Source organism: Arvicola amphibius, chromosome 2 (assembly GCF_903992535.2).
Source record: "Arvicola amphibius chromosome 2, mArvAmp1.2, whole genome shotgun sequence".
Lineage (NCBI taxonomy): Eukaryota > Metazoa > Chordata > Mammalia > Rodentia > Cricetidae > Arvicola > Arvicola amphibius.
Genome location: NC_052048.2, coordinates 28,895,507 through 28,915,210, shown reverse-complemented (window position 1 = coordinate 28,915,210; position 19,704 = coordinate 28,895,507). Strand labels below are relative to the sequence as shown.

At 48.9% G+C, this 19,704-nt stretch overlaps 1 protein-coding gene across 16 annotated transcripts in view; it reads right to left on the bottom strand.

Annotated features, from left to right (window-relative positions):
• The window catches only part of Cacna1c (calcium voltage-gated channel subunit alpha1 C), a 548,575-nt gene extending 534,875 nt beyond the window's left edge, over positions 1-13,700 (bottom strand). For all 16 annotated transcript variants that reach the window (XM_038318989.1, XM_038318993.1, XM_038318994.1 and 13 more), the window contains exon 1: positions 13,652-13,700. In XM_038318989.1, coding sequence (XP_038174917.1) covers positions 13,652-13,700 — 49 coding nt within the window. The remainder of the gene's footprint in view (positions 1-13,651) is intronic.
• Between the last annotated feature and the right edge of the window lie 6,004 nt (positions 13,701-19,704).

Here is a 19,704-nt window from a genome sequence, read left to right as displayed (position 1 = left end):
GCTGCCCATTTGGCCTGGCTAGCACTTGTCTCACTTGGTCACATGGTACTTGGAAGCCTTTCTCTAGAAATGCTGGCCCCTAGAACAAGCCAGCTCTCTCGGGGACTTGGGAAGCCTTAGTGATTTCTCTGGATGTCCCTGAAAGTCCCTTTGGCTGTTGTCTGTTTCATCCTCTTTGGTCTCAGCCCACACTCCATCTGCCCATCCCCCGACATCCAGCACTCCTCCTGGGAGCCCCAATGGGCAAGCTTCAGCTCTCCCTGCAACAGCACTCTGTATTCCTCACCTTGGGATGGCTCATACCCATGACTGAAAGCAGACCCCTTTCTACTGGGGATGCAGCTTCCACTCCTGCCCATACCTGCTGTCTACGTTCTCCTCCCGGACCTTCCTCACCAACAGGTCCTTTCTTCTTCCTTTCCACCCAATCTAAGACTTCTCACCAACAGTCAAAATCCTTGAAAGATAGGTCCTTGTGTAGAGTTTAACTAGTCAGCATCTCTATTCTAAAGGCCACTGACGACCAAAAGATATCCAAATCATCAAATCTAGGGAGTTTTCCCACCGCCCTTCCCTTCCACCTCTTTCATCCAACACTGACAGTGGACTTGTGCCTGAAACATCATCCCATCTTGACCCTGCAGGAGGAAAGCTATTTCCTGCCTCATAACTACTGCCACTGGTCCCTCTTCCTTGTCTGTAAAAAGGGCTCCATCTCAACCCTGCATAATTCTTCCTCTGTTCTCTCCCTAGCAATGTTATCATTCCCATGGCTTCAACCATCACTTTCATGTGTGTGTGTGTGTGTGTGTGTGTGTGTGTGTGTGTGTGTGTTGTGTGTTATGACTGCACAGGCACACTCGCGGGTATGCTGTCAGTGCACCTTTGGAAAGAGAGAGGTCTAAGCCAGGCGTCACTCTCCACTTTACTCTCTGAACAAGGGTTTCTCACTGATACTGGAGCTCACCCATTGACTAGCCAACATGCCTGGGTAAACAGGAGATTCTCATGTCTATGTGCCCCAAGTGCAGGGTTACAGTTGCTTACCACCACACTAAGTATTTTATATGCCTCTGGGGCCTAACTCAGATCCTTATGTTTGCATAGCAAGCATTTACCCACTAAGCCATCTTTCCAGCTTTCCACCTTATTGTATGTAGAGCTCAATGATTCAAGGAGATCAGCTAGCCGGCTCTAGGGACCATCAGACTCCAGGGATCCAGCTGTCTAAGCCATTTGCCTCTTCACTGGGGTTACACACATATATTCCTGCACACGGCTTGTACATGGTGCTGGGGATCCAAGCTCGGATCCTCATACTTACATAATAAGCACTTTACTGGGAGCCATCACCCCAGACCTTCTTATAAAGAGTTCTACTCTGCACACATGCCGGATTCCCTATATGAGGGAGCTCCTCTGGCTGTGCCCTGGGGAAATCTCTCCTTTTTGCCCTGCCTGGGCAATGTCAAGAGCCTCGGAACGAGACTGCACCCACACAGCCTTGGTTAGCCTGCCTCTCTTCCAGTCGCACCAATCCCTCACTCTGAATGTCTTCCCATTGTCTGCCAAACAGGAGCAAATGCCCCAGCCTCAGACAAGGGCCTTTGACAGCCATTCATGTCCTCCCCAACTTCTTTCCCATCAGGTGTATACAGGCCCTGCATGTTACCCAACCTCAGCCAACTAGTCCTTTAAAACTCAATGTTTGCACCACAAACACATGAACACATTACTGCTCTTTATGTCGGGAATGTTTGCCTCTCCTCTCTGTCCCATTCTGTCAAACTGGTCAAGGCGCCCAACTGGTCAGATTGGATTCTTCATTTTATTAATTAGTGTTTGAGAATTTTATACACACATATAATGCATTTTGACCAAAGCTACCCTGTTGTGTAATGTGAGTTTAAGAAGTTTAACAACATTTGTTTATGCTGTGGAATATTTGTTTAATGATGCAACTCTATTTGTATTCTTTTATGTTACATTTGTTTAACTCTGTGAAGCTGTGTTACTTTGCCTGGTCCTAATAAAAAGCTGAACAGCCAATAGCCAGGCAGGAGAGAGAAAAAGGTGGAGCTGGTGGGAAGAGAGAACTCTAGGGAAGAGAGCAAGGGGGAGCAGTGAGCAAAGGAGAAGGAAAGGAGGACACCAGGGCCAGCCACCCAGCCACCCAACCAGCTATGGAGTGAGAAGGAAAGAAAGATACATAGAATAAAGAAAGGTAAAAAGCCCAGAGGCAAAATGTAGTTAAAGAGAAACAGGTAATTTAAGTTAGGAAAGCAGGCTAGAAACAAACAAGCCAAACAAAGTGTCTGAGGGCTGGGTGGTGGATCCCAAAAGAGTAGGAAAAAAACTACAGTACCCCACTTCCTCCCCTCCAATAACCCCTCTAACCTCCCCTACTTTTCATTCCCAACTTGATACACTTTAAAAAAAAATTAAATCCATTAAGTTCATTTAGTGCTGCTCTATGCTCATGGGTACAGGGCCATCCTTTGATGCAAGGATACCCACCCTCTCAGGGATCAAATCCTTCAAGAAAACTAACTCTCCCCTCCCCTCAGCAGAACAGGACTTCATGAGTACCTTCTCCAGCCATGCTCAGACTTGGGCAGGCTTGGTTATGCCCAGGCCTTGTGCATGTAGTCCTAGCAGCTGTGAGTTCATGTGTGATGGTGCTGCTATGCCTGGCAACACTGTTTCACTGAAGATGTCAACCACCTCTGGCTATGACAATCTTTGTAGCTCTCTTTTTCAATGATCCTTGAGATTTGGGGGCATTGGTAGGCTACAGATGTATCATTTAGAGCTGAGCATTCCACAGACTCTTATTATCTGCGAGTTGACCAGTTGTATTAATTGCCAGCTACCTATACAAAGAAGTTTCTCTGATCAGGGCTAGGAAATACATTAATCTATGGGACTAAAGGTAAGAATTTAGGAAGCACTTTATTGCTACATCACTGGACCCTTTTTAATGGACCTTTACCTTCTTGTAACATCAAGCCTAGTCTGTATTTCCAAACAGCTGAAGAGTATGTGTGTCTGCATATGTGGGAAGATGCCTTATCTGTTAGTAGAGGGATGTCTACAGACCTTGAAGCCCAGATCCTGTAAACAAACTGCCTTGGAAGAAGCAGATGCCCTGTGACTTCTTGTGAATGACTAACCATCCCATTCTGTGTGGAACTTGGAGAATTGTTTAGGATTGTCTTCATCACAGCTGGTCTGAGATACCACATTCTCAGAAACATTTCACAAGCAGTTTGGCTTCAAAAGGCTCATCTCCTGGTCTTGCAGATAGTTGGGCAGAGGTCAAAATTTTTGCCTTTTAAATATTTGAAAACCAGAGTGTAAGATCCTGTCCAATGTAGACCAAACAGGAGTTCTGAGTCACTGTGCTCCACTTGGATCCCCAGAATTTCCCCTAAAGCTAGAGAGGACAACCAGATCATCAACCTAGATAAACCCAAGTAACACTGGGACCACATTCCAGCTCTGAACAGGGCCAGATGCACCTGTCAAGAGCAAGGAGGGAAGTGAAGGCAGAACCCCCCAACACGAAATCTACTAGTGTGGGGGTCAAACCACATGCACAGACAGGTCTTCAGACACAGCTACACAAGGGGACACAGCCAAGGCATCAGTGAGTACTCTCCTCTTTCCTTGTCATCCAAGTGCAGCACTCAGAGGCAGAAAACCTCTGAGTATTTACTTTCAAGTAAAATGGTCATTTTTAATCATGTTAATGATTAATCGATTAATCAATTTAATGATTACCTCAAGTTTAGAAAGTGGCGTTTAGGGTCACTTGTGTAACACCCTATAGCACATGACCCTATTTCCCTTGGTCTGTCAGCTGCGCACTCTCCTTTTACGGTTTTCTCTTTTCAGGACCTACTACACAAACATACACACTCTCACACACACACGAAAGAGAGAGAGAGAGAGAGAGAGAGAGAGAGAGAGAGAGAGAGAGAGACTGTTTACTGTCTTCTTCGTTGCCCAGTTCTTAGCTGACACGCACCACTTAAGAGCCCTAAGAAGCTCCTCTCCCCAAAGGCGGCGTTATGACCAGGGACAGCGACCTTCATGAACCAGGCCACATGACACCACTCAGCCAACACTGGTGCACACAACCCACTGAGACTGGAAGAGCAGAAACAGATGAAATAGCTTTGTATTGCCAATGCCCATTTCCTGTTGTGTTACAGAGCTCAGCGAGCAAGGCAGTGAGAGCTGAACTCGGGGTGAGATCTCCATTAGTTTGGGATTTGGGCAGGGATAGCCAGTCCTCAACAGAAAGCAGCTGCTTAACTGTCGAATCTCAGATACGTGTGTCGGGCACCCAGTGGCACACTGGACCCTTGCTCCTAACACAGTGGGATTTCCTAAGGCCATATTCTCATGCAAAGAGAACCAAACTTAGGAAGCCACATAGGGAGATAGCCAGTACAATTATTTTTATGGTTCAGGCCCAAAGGAAATCAAATGTGTGCCTGTGTCCCAAACTACTGCACGACATTATAGCAACAGCCACAGGTGGAAACATCCAAGTAACCAACAAATGAGGAGCTAAAGACACTGGGATGCACACCAGAAGGAGTAGTCAGCAACAAGGAAGTATGGCGTCGGGCACATGCTACGACAGCATAATTAGACCTTGAAGACATTTTGCTAAGCAAGCCAGCCGCAGACAAAACAACGCTTCCAGGAAGTATCTAGAATAAGCAGATTCGTACAGGGAGCAAGTTGCTTAAATGTCATCAGACTAAGGGAAGGAGTTGGGGCGTAGGGAAATATTGTCTGATGAAGGCGTTTTGGAATAGGGATGGTTGCACAGCATTGTGAGTAAAGTCAATGCCACTGGCTTACGGACATTACATTACAGATTTTAAAAGAGTACGGTAATCCGTAAGTCTTGCAGACATAGCATTATTAACACACACAAAAATATTTAAACCCACTTTGTTTTCTTTGCAATTTTTGATTTTTTATTATGTAATTTTTTCATTCAATGTATCTTGCTGAAATTCTTTTCACTTTCCCAACTCCTTCCAGATCCTCCCCCACCTTCTAAACATCTCTCTCTCAAAACAAAAAACGAAAATCAAAAATAAACAACAGCCAAAAAATAAAACACTCAAAATAAACCCAAAACACACTTAAGCCAACCCAAAACAAAAGCGCGAATGCACACAATGTCTGCTTTGCACTGGCCAACTCTGCCTAGGCATGAGGACTGCCCTGGAGTGTGGTTGATATACCCGATGAATGGATTCTTCCCTTTCCTGGAAGGTATAAATTAAAATAGCTTCTTGGTCAGGAATGGGAGTTTGTGTCCGTTTCTCTTTTCCATGCTGGGATCATGTCTGTTAACCCCACTTCAAAATGATCCAGTCTCTATCTTTTAACTTACACAGATTATCACAAACATTCCAATATTTCTATGTTTTTACTGCATATTATCTACATGGTGAACTCCACTTGTAGAATTATTATTGCTGTCAATAAAGCAGAAGAAGCCACTGAAACAAAAGTAAATTTCTGGGTGGCAAGGACTGCAGCAGGGATGAAGTATGTTAACCAGAGGTTACTTGACTTCCTTTTGAGATAGATGAAGTTACTTGGGAACTAGACAGTGTAGATGATTTTAAATTTCTATTAAATACTCTAAAAGCTATGTTTAAGTGAATATATGTTATACCATGTGAATTATATCTCAACAAAGATGCTATTGAAAAATAAACAGCCAGGCATGGTGGCACGTGCTTCTAATCCTAGCTCTTGGAAGACACAGGCAGCTACATAGAAAGTCTAGGCCGGCCTGTCTCAAATAACCAAATAAATAAACAAGCAAAATTAACTAAGTTTAGACACATATGCATGACACTGGAAGTCATGGCAAGGCCAAGCAATGTACCAGAAGGCTGCCGGAGAGTAGAGGGTGCCATTCCTCCAGAGGGGCACCAAGAGCTACCCAAGAACAGACTAGAACAAGGCCACACTTCCATAAGGCTTAGAAATAATCCTAACCAAACTAAACCATGGGCTAAGTCATTAGCCAGAACATGGCTAAGGGAGGAGAGGCCAGAGAAAGGCCCCACGTCCAGTTGTAGAAGCCCCAGCCTTCAGTTCTTCCTCCGTGACATCATCACAGCAGAAACAAAAACAAATCTGAGGACAGCTCCATGAGGCCACAGCTTCCCAAAGGGAGGAGCAGATTTCTCTCCCAGTTCCTCCCCACATGAAGTGCTATGGGTTTGATCTGAAATGTCCCCAAAGGCCTTGGTGTTGAAGTTTGCTTATCGGCCTTCAGCCATACTTGAAGGTATCAACTCTGTAAGAGATGGGGCCTGGTGGGAGGATGGCAGGTCATTGGAGCTTGTCCTTGCCGGCTATATTGGAACTCTAGCCCCTTCTTTTCTCTGGGCTTCCATGGCCATGAGGCAGGAAGCTTTGCTCTGCACACACTCCCTGCCGTGAAGTCCTGCTTCACCACAGTCCCCAAAGCAACTGAGCCAGCAGACTACCGAGGTAACCAGACCTCTGAAACTATGTAGCAAAACAAACCTTCCCTCTTTAGAAGTTGGTTATTGCAGATATTTTGCAACTGAGAGCTGACTAACAATAGAAAAGTAATAGAACAAACTTTATTTGCTCTATTTTAAAACCCCAGCAGACAGTTTTCAACTTCCTGGGAAGTGCCATGAATAGCCACCTCATTATAAAGAGGAGCGACATTAAGCACAAGCATGTGACACCCCAGGAATTATACCTAGACCACGCTGGGTGCTCATTAACTTTTAGGCAATACTCCTGACCCTTCCTAAACTACAAAAGGGTCGGTAGGCTTCAGCGCAGGCATTGCTGCCCTTACATCAAAATGGAAACACAGGCAGCTCTACAGATCCTGGGACCAGAGGCTGGAAGCGCAAGGTGCAAAGTGGATGCAAAAGTTTCCCAACATAACTTTCTGATGATGAGATTGTTTTTATTTCAGGAAATTAAAAGGCTAATCCTGCAACTTAAAATGGACACTTAAGCCCTTCTCTATTGGATAAGTGTCTTAAAGCACCAATTGACGTTACTGCCTCTCTTTATCTATAAACAACCAGAATTTTTGCCATTACAAAAAAATGGTCCATTTTCCAAAATCTAGGTGTACTTTTGAAGCAAAGCTTTCCTTTCCAAACCTTCTGTCCCTCTGCATAGCGCAGTGGTGAAGAGGTCTGGGAGACTGGATGCTGGAAAGAACACAGAGCAACAAGTAGCATCTGTTCCCCTTTTATCTCTACATAGCCTATGCGTCAGAAGACTGACCCACTGGGCTTTGAACTTGAAACTGAAGGCAGGGAATCATGTGCTGTATCTGTGAGTCAGTGACAGCATGGCAGCTGGCCCTATAAGGTAACCCCACCCCCACCTCAGGTCCTACTCCTCAAAAGTTGGAATACACCGGTACTGATGGAGCCTTAGTCCTAGGATGCTGCTGACCAACAGTGACTGACAGCTGTCAAGAACTCACAATGTCAAAAGACAAGACTGATCTCAACTAGCTTTTCACTTCCTTCTTGGTTATTCGGGGATAAGTCAGTCTAACTCAGACTCTTGTTTGTTTTCATCTCTAAGACGCTGGAGTATCTCAGCCCCCCAGTAACACTTGTGAAATGCTGTCAACATGGCTTCAATGTGTTGCTTTCCCAGATTCTGGTACTCTGTGCCTCTCCAACCCCAGTAGCATGGTGCATATGGGGAGTCGGCAGACGCAAAATACTTGAGACATATCTACTAGGAAGGGGGTGCAAAATCCTGGATGCTGTGTTTCTGGGGACACATATGGACTTTCACTCTGCAGTTTAAGAAATTATTTTTAAGCCTTTCCAATGATAGATACCTCCCACCCCCTCTCAACTCTGTTCCTAAAATCTAATGCCTCAGGCATTAATTTAAGTCAGTACCTAACTGGAGGCAGGAGATCCAAGAAGAGGGAGAGGTAGAGATGCTCACTACACAAAGCCCAACCTGAAAACCTACACAGCAGGCTTCACCGGCCGTGGGAGAGGCCAGGAAAAGGAGAGGAATAGAGCCTAGGACAGTTTCTAGTCGCATCCGGACCAAATGACCCTTCTGGAGCCACTATTTTCTCAAATGTAAATGGGAATTTTTACTGAGGTTCCTTTACCTTTACTTTGAGCCTAAAAAGTAAACTCTGACAAGACATTGTATTTATTCCCTGTTTGACAGGCCTTTCTAAGAGCATGAATACAGAAATTCTACCTCCTCTCCCTGTACACACACACACAAATTCACACACAGGCACACAGCATAAGACCACCCACCAGTTAATGTAACAAGGATGTTTTGTGGGGTTTTAGAAATTCTTGTCAAACAACCCCTGCTTTCTTCATCCTCTGCCGAAAGCCAACGTAACTATTGCCTTGGTTCCCCTGGGGATAAAAGGGTCTATTTTCAACCTTCGCTTGACTCTCAGCTGCCAAGGTCCAGACTTGCTCCTTATGGAACCTTAACTCCCTTCTTGAGTCTGAGGAGTCCACAAGTAGCAACTGCATTCCCTATGACCTCCCCAAGCTCCCCACGGACAGCACAGTCAACCAGGCCTCTGGTAAGTCAGTTTTCTGTCATATTCTGAGACCTCGACTTTCTAAAGTACCAGTCTTTCCACAACTAACCTTTCCATGAGGTAACCCTGGATGCCACCCTTGCCCACCACCCCACTGGGATCCCTCTCCCACATAACACATATTGAGAACATAAGCAAAGCCCTGAAATGTACCAAGGGCCCCCATATTCAGCAGAAAAGGGGGTAAACACAGAGTCAGCTCCATGTCACTTGTTGCCATGACAAACGACTACCTCCATTAGTTTCCAAACTGTGGAAGCAGCTCTGGTCTGCTGAGGCCTCCTGGCCTGCATCCGCATGTGATCGCCAGAGCCTAGGCATGGGCAAGCTGCTGTCAACTGTCAAGCAAACACACAGGCTCCACCAGTCTCTGTGTCAGCCCTGTTCTGCTCCGTCTACCAGAGCCCGGCTGCAGCCTAGGCGCTGGGCTTTGCAATGGCACTGGATGCCTCTCCTTTTCCCTGAAGCCTCTGTTACTCTCCTGTCGCTACTTATCTTACTCACTACCAGCCCTGAGGAACAGTAAACAAGTGTTTACTAAATTATTCTGCTGACGGCCATGACGCCAAATGTCATTTCATTAGCAGGATGTTTAGCATGTCGCCAAGTATTTAGCACCTGATATTTTGCTAAACAATTCCCCATGCCTTTTTTCCCCTCAAAAAAAATTCGGTTATGCTATCCTCCACAGCGCCCCACATTAACTTAAGCCACAGAAAAGACAGAATCTAAAATCAGATTAAACTGATTATTTTGCTAATCAGTCTTGTTGCTCGTGTCTTCGGGCCATGTTTCCCCAGCAGGCCAGGGGCTTTCTTTAGTGGGTACTAGAGTAAACACATCTTCATATTGGGGGGAGACAGCGAGAAAGAACTGGTGTGGCTGGCTGCTGGCCAGTCATCCCTGCAATCGCACAGAGCCGGAACACCGGGCAGGCAGGATTACTGTAAAAGGAAGAGAGCTCCACCGGTCACTCTCAGGCCTCTTAGTCAGGTCTGTAGAATCTTCCAGAACAACTCCAAACCAGGGGCATCAGGAATAGAGATGGGGACAGTAAAGGCTGGAAAACAGCAATGAACGTCAAAATGGGCTTCAGGGACTTCCTACCTAGGTCTCCAGATCCTCCCTGCCACGACCCAGCAGGAGATGGCTGAGGCAGAAATCAGCTGGAAATGAGCCCACTGCTGTCTTAGTTCTCCCCCTAACAAAGCTAAGGAAATACTGTGGAACCACTGATGAAAACAGGTCAGCGTCCCCGCATCCCCAACTTCAGGTTGCCTCAGGCTTGGGGACCTTGGGCCCACTAGTTTTTAGCCTATCCCTTTCAAATCCTGAAGGGAATCAGCGTGAGGCCACGATGGGTTCAGCTGCCCCATCCAAAGGCTCCCTCAAGGCTCTCTCTGTGGGAGTCTACAAACCAGGTAAACAGAAGTCTGAGGTAAGAAAGTGCAATGGAGCCCAGCAATCCAAAGGGGAAGATCCGCGGAGGTACTCGGGGCCTCCATTCTGGAAGGCCTCCGGTGAACAGTGCCATGGAGACACAAGCTGCTCTGTAAGGTCCTCTGCACCAGGCCCTGAGGGAACAGCTTCTCCATCTTCCCAATGGCTTTCCTCATCTCCATGGCCCTGGAGACCATGGTCTGACTCTTAAGCCCTGTAGCGCCACCTACTGGGAGAGGCAGAAGTCAGATCTACAGCTGGTCCGGAAGAATCTCCTGCAAGATTATGGTCAATTATGCATCCAGGCCCTTGCAATGAACTCCTACTTATACTATGGAGTATATCCAAAGATCAGCAAGGCCCCAGAAACCTCTTTTGGTATCTCCTTGGGCTCCTTTAGTAAACCCTATTCACGGAAGAGCCCACCTAAAGCAGTTTTGGGTAGAATAGGCAATTTAACAATCCTAAATCTTTTCCAAGACTCTAAGAGATTGGGGGGGGAGGGGAGGTTGGCTAGTGGCTCGCCACTGTGTTGACAAATCACTGTTAACCTTGTGGCATCCGCACTCCCAGAATGAGTCTCTACTCAATGGGAGATTTAAATGGGGGAAAAGATTCCCACAAACCATTTTAGGAGAATGTATTGTCAACATTCGTTTGCATAACACCCAAGGTGAGGTGCACTAAGTCCTATGCAATCTCTTAACCATCATTCTATGTGTTCTATGGAAATAGATAATTATTGATTCTCCTTACACTGTGTGGGTCATTCCCAGAAACAGCATTTAAAATTTAAAAATCCCCCCCTTTCTCCAGCTTCCCCCATGTTAACTTGCAGAGAAAGAGAAGCTGATGTCAAGTCTTCTAACCTTCACAGAACGTGCGGCTCTCGGACCATGTGAAAAGAGTTAACTGCGTTCATTGTATTATTACTTTATTTTAAATAATTGCCACTCTCTTGTATGGCTAAGTGGTTTAAAGAAAAGCACAGTGTGTTTCCCCCTCCCCTCTGCCTTGTCTCCAGCAGATAGGGGACATTCTGATGTTTTCCTGTTAAATGGTAGAGTATTAAGAAATTCACTTGCTAGCCAGAGCCTACACGGGGTAAGCAGCCCAGAAAAGTGGTAGGCTGGAATGGGACCAGAGCTGATGGGGCACCAGAAGTGAGGCACAGCTTGGGTGCATAACCTCCAGTCTGAAGCCTGAGAGCAGAGCCCTTCCCTGCTTTGACTTCCAGGTTGTTTCGAGGTACTGGCCTCTGACCGCCACAGTCTGAACCTCTTCCTTCATAGGTGCAGGCAGCCCACTGAGAAGCTGTGGGAAGGAGATGCATTCAGTCCTTACAAGCCAGTCAGGAGAGAAGAAAACAGCCACCTGGCAACTTATTTGCTTCTCCGCTCTGATTGGTCACTGCTGCTGTTCTGAGGTCATCATTTGGCTCCTGTTCTCCCTGCCGTCGGAAACTCTAGCCCCCAACTATGTTTCATCACCCATGAGTTACTAAGTCAGCCGCTTCTTTCTTGTAAATATTCACACTCCTCCAGGCCTGTCCTTCCCACCTCTACCACCTTCCCCAACCCTCCAAAAAAGCCCAGCCAATCAACGAAAAGAAGGTGGGAGGCAGAGGGGGACAGGGACCCTGGGGCTCTTTTACCTAAGAACCGCATCTAGGGATGGAGGCGAAAGCGCTCCCGTGAATTATGTAACCGCTGCAGCTCTGAGAGAGAGTACCATCCAGGTTGCTATAGTGGTTGCTGCCTTCCTGCTAGAAAGGTAGAGTTGCTGGCCACTGCCACCTCCTCTTCCCCTACTACATCCTCCTCCAGAACCTATGGGGTTGCTGCTCCTTCAGTTAATGCCTGCTCCCTACAAGGGGCCTGGGGATGATGTTGAGAAGCAAAGTGGTAAAGAAAGGCAGAGTAAGGAAGTTAGCTAAGAAGGGGTTTATTCTACACTTCTGGGAGACCTTGCAAACTATGGGCATAGCTGCTTTATAAAGATGTCTTGCCCTCAGCAGTAATCGCTAGGACACACTACTGAGTTCTCCATCAAGTTGCTTAGACTGAGGACATGGCCAGAACCTGAGAGATCTAGCCCACCCCCACTCTTCAAAAATATTACCCTTTCTTTTGTATCTCATTCTCTCCTCCTCCTAATCCACCCAGAACTCCATCAGCTAGGAAAGTGGTTCCAGGACAGATGAACGAGGAAGGTAGGTAACTCGGAGACAGGGACTGCCCTTATGACATAAAAGACCAGTATCCATGACCCCTGAAAAGTCTTTCTTCTTAAGGAGGCCAAAATCCCACCACCGCCACCCCAGAGGGGAAGCAGAAAGGCAGTGGGAATCCAAATCAGCTTCCAGATGAAGACCAGGCAGCTAAGCAGCTCCCCAATAGCCCTAATCCGCAAAGGCGATGGCCCTGTCCCCAAATGGTGATGACAGGGCAAAGGGCGAAGGGGCTGGATGCCAGGCCTGGATACTACTTCCACAAGGCTGGGCTCTGAAGAGTCACTCCGAAGTAGCCTGGCAAGGCAAGGGAAGGCACAATGTGGAAGAGCGACCTTAGCTGCTGAGGGCGAAAAGAGAAAGGGAACGGTGGAGGGGGCAGAGAGACTGTAGAAAGGGCATCCTGAGACTACAGCATACTTCAGCTTCATCACCTTAATCACTGAACAATGTCAAAACAGTAACTTGTCGATGGAGACTGAGAAGGAGAGGGAGAAAGTTTCCAGGAAGTGGGGAGTTACCTGGAAGCCTTTCACCATCAGAGGGGGAGCTGGAGACACTTGATGCCCAGCATGGAGATGCTTAGAGAACACTAAGTATGGAGCCTCAGAGCTAGTCACACCCTTTCCTGATTCTCTGAAAACATGAAAAAGCGAAGCCCACACATCACTGGGTTTCTAGCTGCTTCCATCCTCAGGTGCGAGTCCACACAGGCGTGCCAACAATAACACACCTGGCGTGGGCTCGCTCGGGGTCAATGGCAGTGGAGAGGTGGGCGGTGTTGAGGAGCCGAGGAGCCGAGATGGAGAGAGGAGGCGCGCAGAGACGCACAGCTGCAGCCCCCGCCCCCACCCCCCACCCGCGACCTGGAGCGCACCGCCCGAGGAAGTGGCGCCGGGAAGAGTGGACGCCGGGCAGCCTGGGGGGCCACCGGCGCGGGGCTGGTCTCCGTGGGGTGCACGCGCGCCGCGCGTTCCCTGCCGCGCCCCGGCAGAGCGAAGGACCCCGAAGCCGCCGCTCCCCAGCTGGCCGTGGCCCCGGCGGCCGGGCGGCCGGCTTTCGAAGCAAAGGCGAGAAACGCAGGCAGCGCCGACACTTGGGGAACTTTCCCCCTCGCCCGGGATTTCATGGGAACCACATGCTCCGAAGAAGGCCGGCCGCGGAGGGGGAGGGGCGGGAATTTTCCGCTCCGGCTCGCACGGCGGCTCGGCCGGCTCCCGCGGGCTCCCGCGCGCGGCGTTGGCGCCTCTCGCGCACGCGGCGCGGGCAGCTCCACGGGGACCCGCCGTGGGCAGCTACAGGCGAACCGGGTGCGGCGATGGGGTCCCGCTTACCTTGGTGGTTTTCCTCCGGAACGTACATCCTCGTGTTTTCATTGACCATTGGCCAAAAACTGCTTGGAAAGGAGAAGCCACAAAGAGGAAGAAATGCAGCAACAGCCGCGAGCGGGTCTGGATGAATCCCTCCTCCGAGGCCGGCGGCGGCTTTCGCGCAAATCGAGGAAGCCGTGGATCCGCAGTGTTTCTTGCTCCCTTCGGCTGATTACCTGATCCCCATTATTGCACCAAACACCAAAAACTGCTGCTTTCCACTACCGCCTCCTTTCGTGAGATTGTAATGCATCCTCAGTACATCCGGGCCCCTTCCAAGAATTTAGCACCGCACCTCTGGCGGCTACACCATTTGAAAAAATAATAATAATAATAATAAATGGAGAGGCAGAGCAAGAAGAGGCGCAAAGGCGAGGCAAGGGAGAGCAGCGGGCCCGCGACGCGGGGTGGACCCCGAGCCGCCAGGGGGCCGAGGCGTCTCCGGCCCGCCCAGGGCGATCGCCGAGAGGCCCCGAGCCGCGTTCTTCGGCGACGGCAGCCGCGAGCACCTGAGGGCGAGCCCGCGGGAAGCGCCGCCGCCGCTCCGGGCCGCGCCGCGCCGAGCGCCGTTCTGGCAGGGAGCTGTTTCTGCAGAGGCAGCGAGAGGGAGACACCGGGCGCGAGAGCGCGGCGCGGCCTCCCTCCTCCCTCCAGCCCCGCCGCGCCCGCGCCCGCCCCTGCCCGCGCCCGCCCGCTCGCCCGCCCGCCCGCCCGCCCGCCCGGCGCGCCGGAGCAGACGCGCTGAACGCTTCCAGATGTGGCGGCGGGCGCGGCGGGGACCGGAGCCCGAGTGGAGCGGCGGCGCCACGCGAGAAGCCCTGGCCGCGAGACGGCGGGGAGCGAACCCCGGGCGCGGACACACCTCCAGGCGCCTGGCCTCGGCCTGCAGACCCCCACCCTCCCCAGGCCCCCCGCGGCTCCCGCGCGTCCCGGGTGAAGATGGAGGGGGGAGCACCGCCACGCCAGCAAGGCCTGGAAGGGGAATCCCAGGAACAGGGAATACAATGTGCCCAACTCCCTGGCCTCTTTCACATCGACCGAACGAAACAGCAAAATGAGCCGTGATTCTGTTGATCAATTACAATCAGAACGGTTGTAGAAGTGACACATACAGGCGAGGATGGGCAGATGGGCGGGGAAAGAAAAAGAGCCCAATAGGCGGAGCCTCGTGGGCCAGGCAGCGGTGGTGCCCAGATGTCTGAACAGATTAATACAGCCAGGTTTGCTCCCTCCTTGGGGGCAGGCGAAGCACGTGTTCTGCCAGTGTACCTTTACCTACTTCTCTTAATTATTTCTGCCACCCCGGCGGGGAGCTATGAAGCACTTCTCTCCGACACCCGCCGTCACAGTTAATATCCAAAGCACCTCCTGCAGTCACGACCCTCTAGATGGGGCTGATGAGCCCATTCTGGGAGGGCCTACCACTGGGAAACCCGGTCTAGAGATCAGCCCTTAGACTGCCTTGCTCCCTGTCTCCAGGTGACTTTAATCGAGGGGCTCTGTCAGCTGTGAATCTTCATTCTAGACCCCCTCTTCTGACTCAGACGCCAGCCAGCTTACTCTCTCTCCCTTGAGAATGAAACATATATTCAGGCTTGCTCCTCACACAGCCTTCCCCCCAACTCAGCTGACCCCTCTAGTTGCTCATAGAAGAACCCCAGAGTCATCTTGGCTTGATTTCCCTTGCCATCCCACATCATGAAATTCACCTTAGACAAAAATGCAGCGTATCCTCCACTCACTTTCTCTGCCGCCCCCTTCTGGGGCTGAGCCCGTAGCTGGTTCTCTCTGGTCAGCCTCCTCTCCTCAGGGCGTTCTCCTCGCAGCATGGGAACAACCCGCGTAAAATGGTGCTGTTCTAACCCAGACCATCCAATGGCCTCTCTGTCACTTAGGTGAAAGTCACGCTAACCTACAAAGACTGCAGGAAGGTCTATGCACGACTTCCATCACCGTATAAAATCACCTATTTTATACTCTTGCTGCTCCTCTTGCTGCATGCCGAACATGATCCCCTCACCCTGCACACACAAACCTCTTAACCTATTTCTTGCACTTCCTTGCATCTTTAGAAGATGCTTTCACTCCTTGGAGACCTTGCTCAGAGTTCACCTCAGTGACCCTCCATCTTGATCTTACCCCAAGGAAACACTGCAGCAGGGCACCCCAACCAGCAGTTCTTGTTCATTTTCCTAATTACTATATAGAGCAGTATTTGGCAGGCAGCAGGTACATGATACATTCACATTGAGTGAATGAATGAAGGAGTACCACTCACTGCACCATCTCAGATTGCCTCCCTGGCCACTGCTTGAGACCTGAAACCTTAACACTCCTCATTTTTCTTTGTGCAGCAGTGTTTGCACCAGATTAAAATGTGAGAACCCCGGGACAGGTATTAAACCCTATCATCTTTATTCTATGTCAATAGGGATCTAGTTGTTTGTTGTTGCTGTTATTGTTATAAGGGATGTATCTTTGCCATCCTGGTGTGTGATTACCCAACTTTCGGCCTCCAGTCTGAGAAAGGAAGTTAGAAATTACACAGCCCCACTTAGGGAGATTATGGGACTACATCTCAAGGGCGAGTCTAGCTGATTGCATAAGCAATAATAAAATTGGTTTGTGTTTCCATTGCACCCTGTAGCACAAGAAGGGTGGTGGCTAATGTCGTCACATACTCTGCCAGCCGTAGAGTGATGCTCTACAGGCATGGCCTCGCTGACTGCTCAGTGCTGAATCATAAGGTAAGGATTATTGTCTCTGTTTTCCAGATGGAGGAAACTAAAACCCATGTTCCATAGCCAGGGGCACCCAACTGGGGCTTAGCCCAGGAGAATCTGACACCAAATTCATGTTTCTTGTATTATACTGCTCTCTGCTGAGAGGATGGCCAGGGGTGACATGGTGGGGGTAGAGTTTCAGGACTGAAACGGACTGACAAATATGCTTTACAAAATACCATGGAATTGTGTTGGGGGTCACAAGTTTGATTGACTGCCTGACTTTTGTGTGAGTAGGAAACCTAACAGGCAAATGTGAGCTCCATGCAGCTTCACTTCCATTTTCCATTTCTCTTTTCTGCTATTAATACGTTCTTTCCTTTCCCGAAAAAGTTATTTCCTAAATATTTGGTCTTCAAAGTACGCCCATATCCCACTTTCTAACTTTGGAACCCAGCCCTGGGTGTTCTTCTGCGAGGTAACAAATTCTCCACCCACCAGAGACCGTTTAGAATTGTGATGTGGGGATGTGGGAGGTGGCAGGAGCAGAAGCAGCAGCCTGCCTCTTTTCCTGGCTGCTTTGACCCTAGCTACAAGTGTTTCTCTTCTCTTTCTGCTCCTCAAGTCTTTCCCTGTGTCATGCCTGCAACGGAGCATTGGACCTGTGCACATGCCACCCCATCCCTGACACACACACACACACACACACACACATGCACACAGTATGCATGCACACTTCCTACCTCCCTGCTCTGCACGGTGCTTTGTACATAAGAACACTCAATGTCTACTTAATTGTGGCTTACTCTGGATAAGATTTGCTCTGTGGCCATACATATTTCCTTTGGAAACAAGAGTGAAGTGAATAAGTTCATTGCAACGTATTTATGTGACTGGAGAAACCTGAAAATAATCTAAATAACAAAATGTCAATTAAATAATAATATTTCAAAAGTTTGCCTTTGTGTCTCATGCGTGTGAAATTGACTGCTCTCTAACACAGCTCTGTTACAAAAGAGAAAAAGACAGAAAGGTTTGCTTGCTTGCTCATGTTTTCACAGGCAGTAAATGTGGGTGGGATTTGAACCCGAATAGTCGGACTTCTACTTGTCTCTTAGCCACTCTACATATAAACTAGGGAAGATCAACATAAGAAATTCCAACTGGCATGAATGATACCACAAAGAAATATTGGTGATGAGAAAAAACCAGTTACAAAATATCATATAATGTTTGGTTCTCTCTTATTTTAAGATGTGAATTCTAGAATTAGTAAAAAGACAAGAGAGAGTCCCACCAAAATGCTGGCAGTAGCTCCCTTGGGGTAAGTTTTTTCTTCTTCTTTCTTCTTGTCTGACCATAAGTATGAGAGCCAGGCTACCAAGCAGGCACTCGAGTTTGTAGGCAGCTGCATCCCAGTCACAGGGACTAGAACCCCATTGGCTTGCCAGGGAGGATGGAAGCCAAGCCCCAAGGTGCCCTCTGCCCACCCGACAACCACTTACTCTCAAGTTACCACTCACCTGCAGAAATTCCCTTTGATGGCCAATTCTGTCAACTTGACATAAGTTGGCCACGTAGGGCATAATCCTCTACGCGTGCGTGTAAGGGATTGGTTAAATTAGACTAATCAATGTGGGAAATACCTACCTTAACTGTGGACCTCACCATTCCGTGGGCTGGGGAGGAGAAGGATGGAGGAGCAGGATTCGTTTCCCTGCTTCCTGACTGCTGATGCTGTAACGACAGCCTCAAGCTCCTGCAGCCCCCACCATGATGGGCTGTACCCTCAGGCTGTGAATCAAAAGAATCTTCCCTTCTGTAAATTGCCTTTGCCAGATGTTTTATCCCAGCAACAAGACCAAAAGCCTGAAGCATTCCCTGACCAGTGATTCAAGCCCAAATGTACTGTTAGGTCCTCACTCACCCAGGGAACCTGGTTGAAGCACACTAGTTGCTCTGCTGGTGGCAGAGTGCCGGCAAGGAGGTCATGGGTACCACCTAACAGCGACCTTCTCAGATGACATCTTGTCAGTTAATCCCTCGTTCATGAGACTGTGTGTAAGAGTGGATGTTTGAAACCAGGTAATGATGAGCGAAAGAAAGGTCCACAGGCTGCTCTCTTCTGCCAAGGGTCCTTAGAGCATGCTCTGACAGAGACCAGAACCTGGAAGCAGCACTGGGCAGTTGCTCTTCACTGGTCAGCTTAGCTTCTGGGGCCTTCTTTTGTGGGATTATCTTCTTCACATGGCTCCAGGCCATAGATGTCTACAACAGATCTCTGGGGGAATTTGAACGGCGGAGACAAAACATCAGCGTTTATGCTGTGACATCCACATCCATGCTGTCATCAATAGAGTGCATCCCTCTCAGGGGACCACAGCTCCCCCTGACCCCTTCCTTCTCCTTTCTCCTCCAGCTACAGAGTCGTGGGAGAAAGGTGTAGCCAGCTTTGCAGAAAGATCCCAGCTTTGTTTCAGAGTCAGAGTCCAAAGCGGTGAGAATCAAACAGGGATTCTAATTTCTTCGTGGCTTTTGGCCCATTTTGATCATGATCATTCCCACCTCTCATTGGCTCTTTTCACACTTCTGATCCTGCTGGTCCACAGCAACTTCAGACCCATCATTAGTTACAGAGAGAGCAGCTTTCTGTTGGTTCTTCCCTAGCCCCACCCCCAAGCGGAGAGGCAAACCCTATAATCAATCCTCTGCCCCATGTGGGGCTCCTTCCTCCATCAACCCTTAAATGATGTGTCCGGGCAATACACCGCACTTTTTCCAGGCTACTCCTTTAGAGTGTTGAATTACCGAGTAACATCATTTCATAGCACCTAGAAATAAAGAGGAGGCCACTCCTGTGTGAACTCATTTCCCGGGACTGTCAGACAAAGTTGTCACTGGCCAGGGGGTTCAAACAACAGTAATGTGTTCTTTCTTTTTTGGCAACTACAACTTCAAAACCAAGCAGGGTCACGGCCCTTCTGGGGCTCTAGAAAAGACCCATTCTTCTCCTTGTCTAGCTTCTGGTGGTCAGCAGTATTCTTTGGCTTGTGGCCACATGCCTCTTTGATCACATTGCCCTCTCTCCCTTAACTGTCAAATCTCCTGCTGCATTCTAATAAGACACGTACCACTGGAGTTAGGGGTTGTTGGGTATTCCAACTTGATTTCTTCATCTCAAGATCTTTAAAGTAGCTACATCTGTGAAGACCTGTTTTCCAGGTTATGCTCACATGTTCTGTGGATTGGGATACTGGCTCGTATTTGGGCAGACTATCACTCAGCTACCTGGGA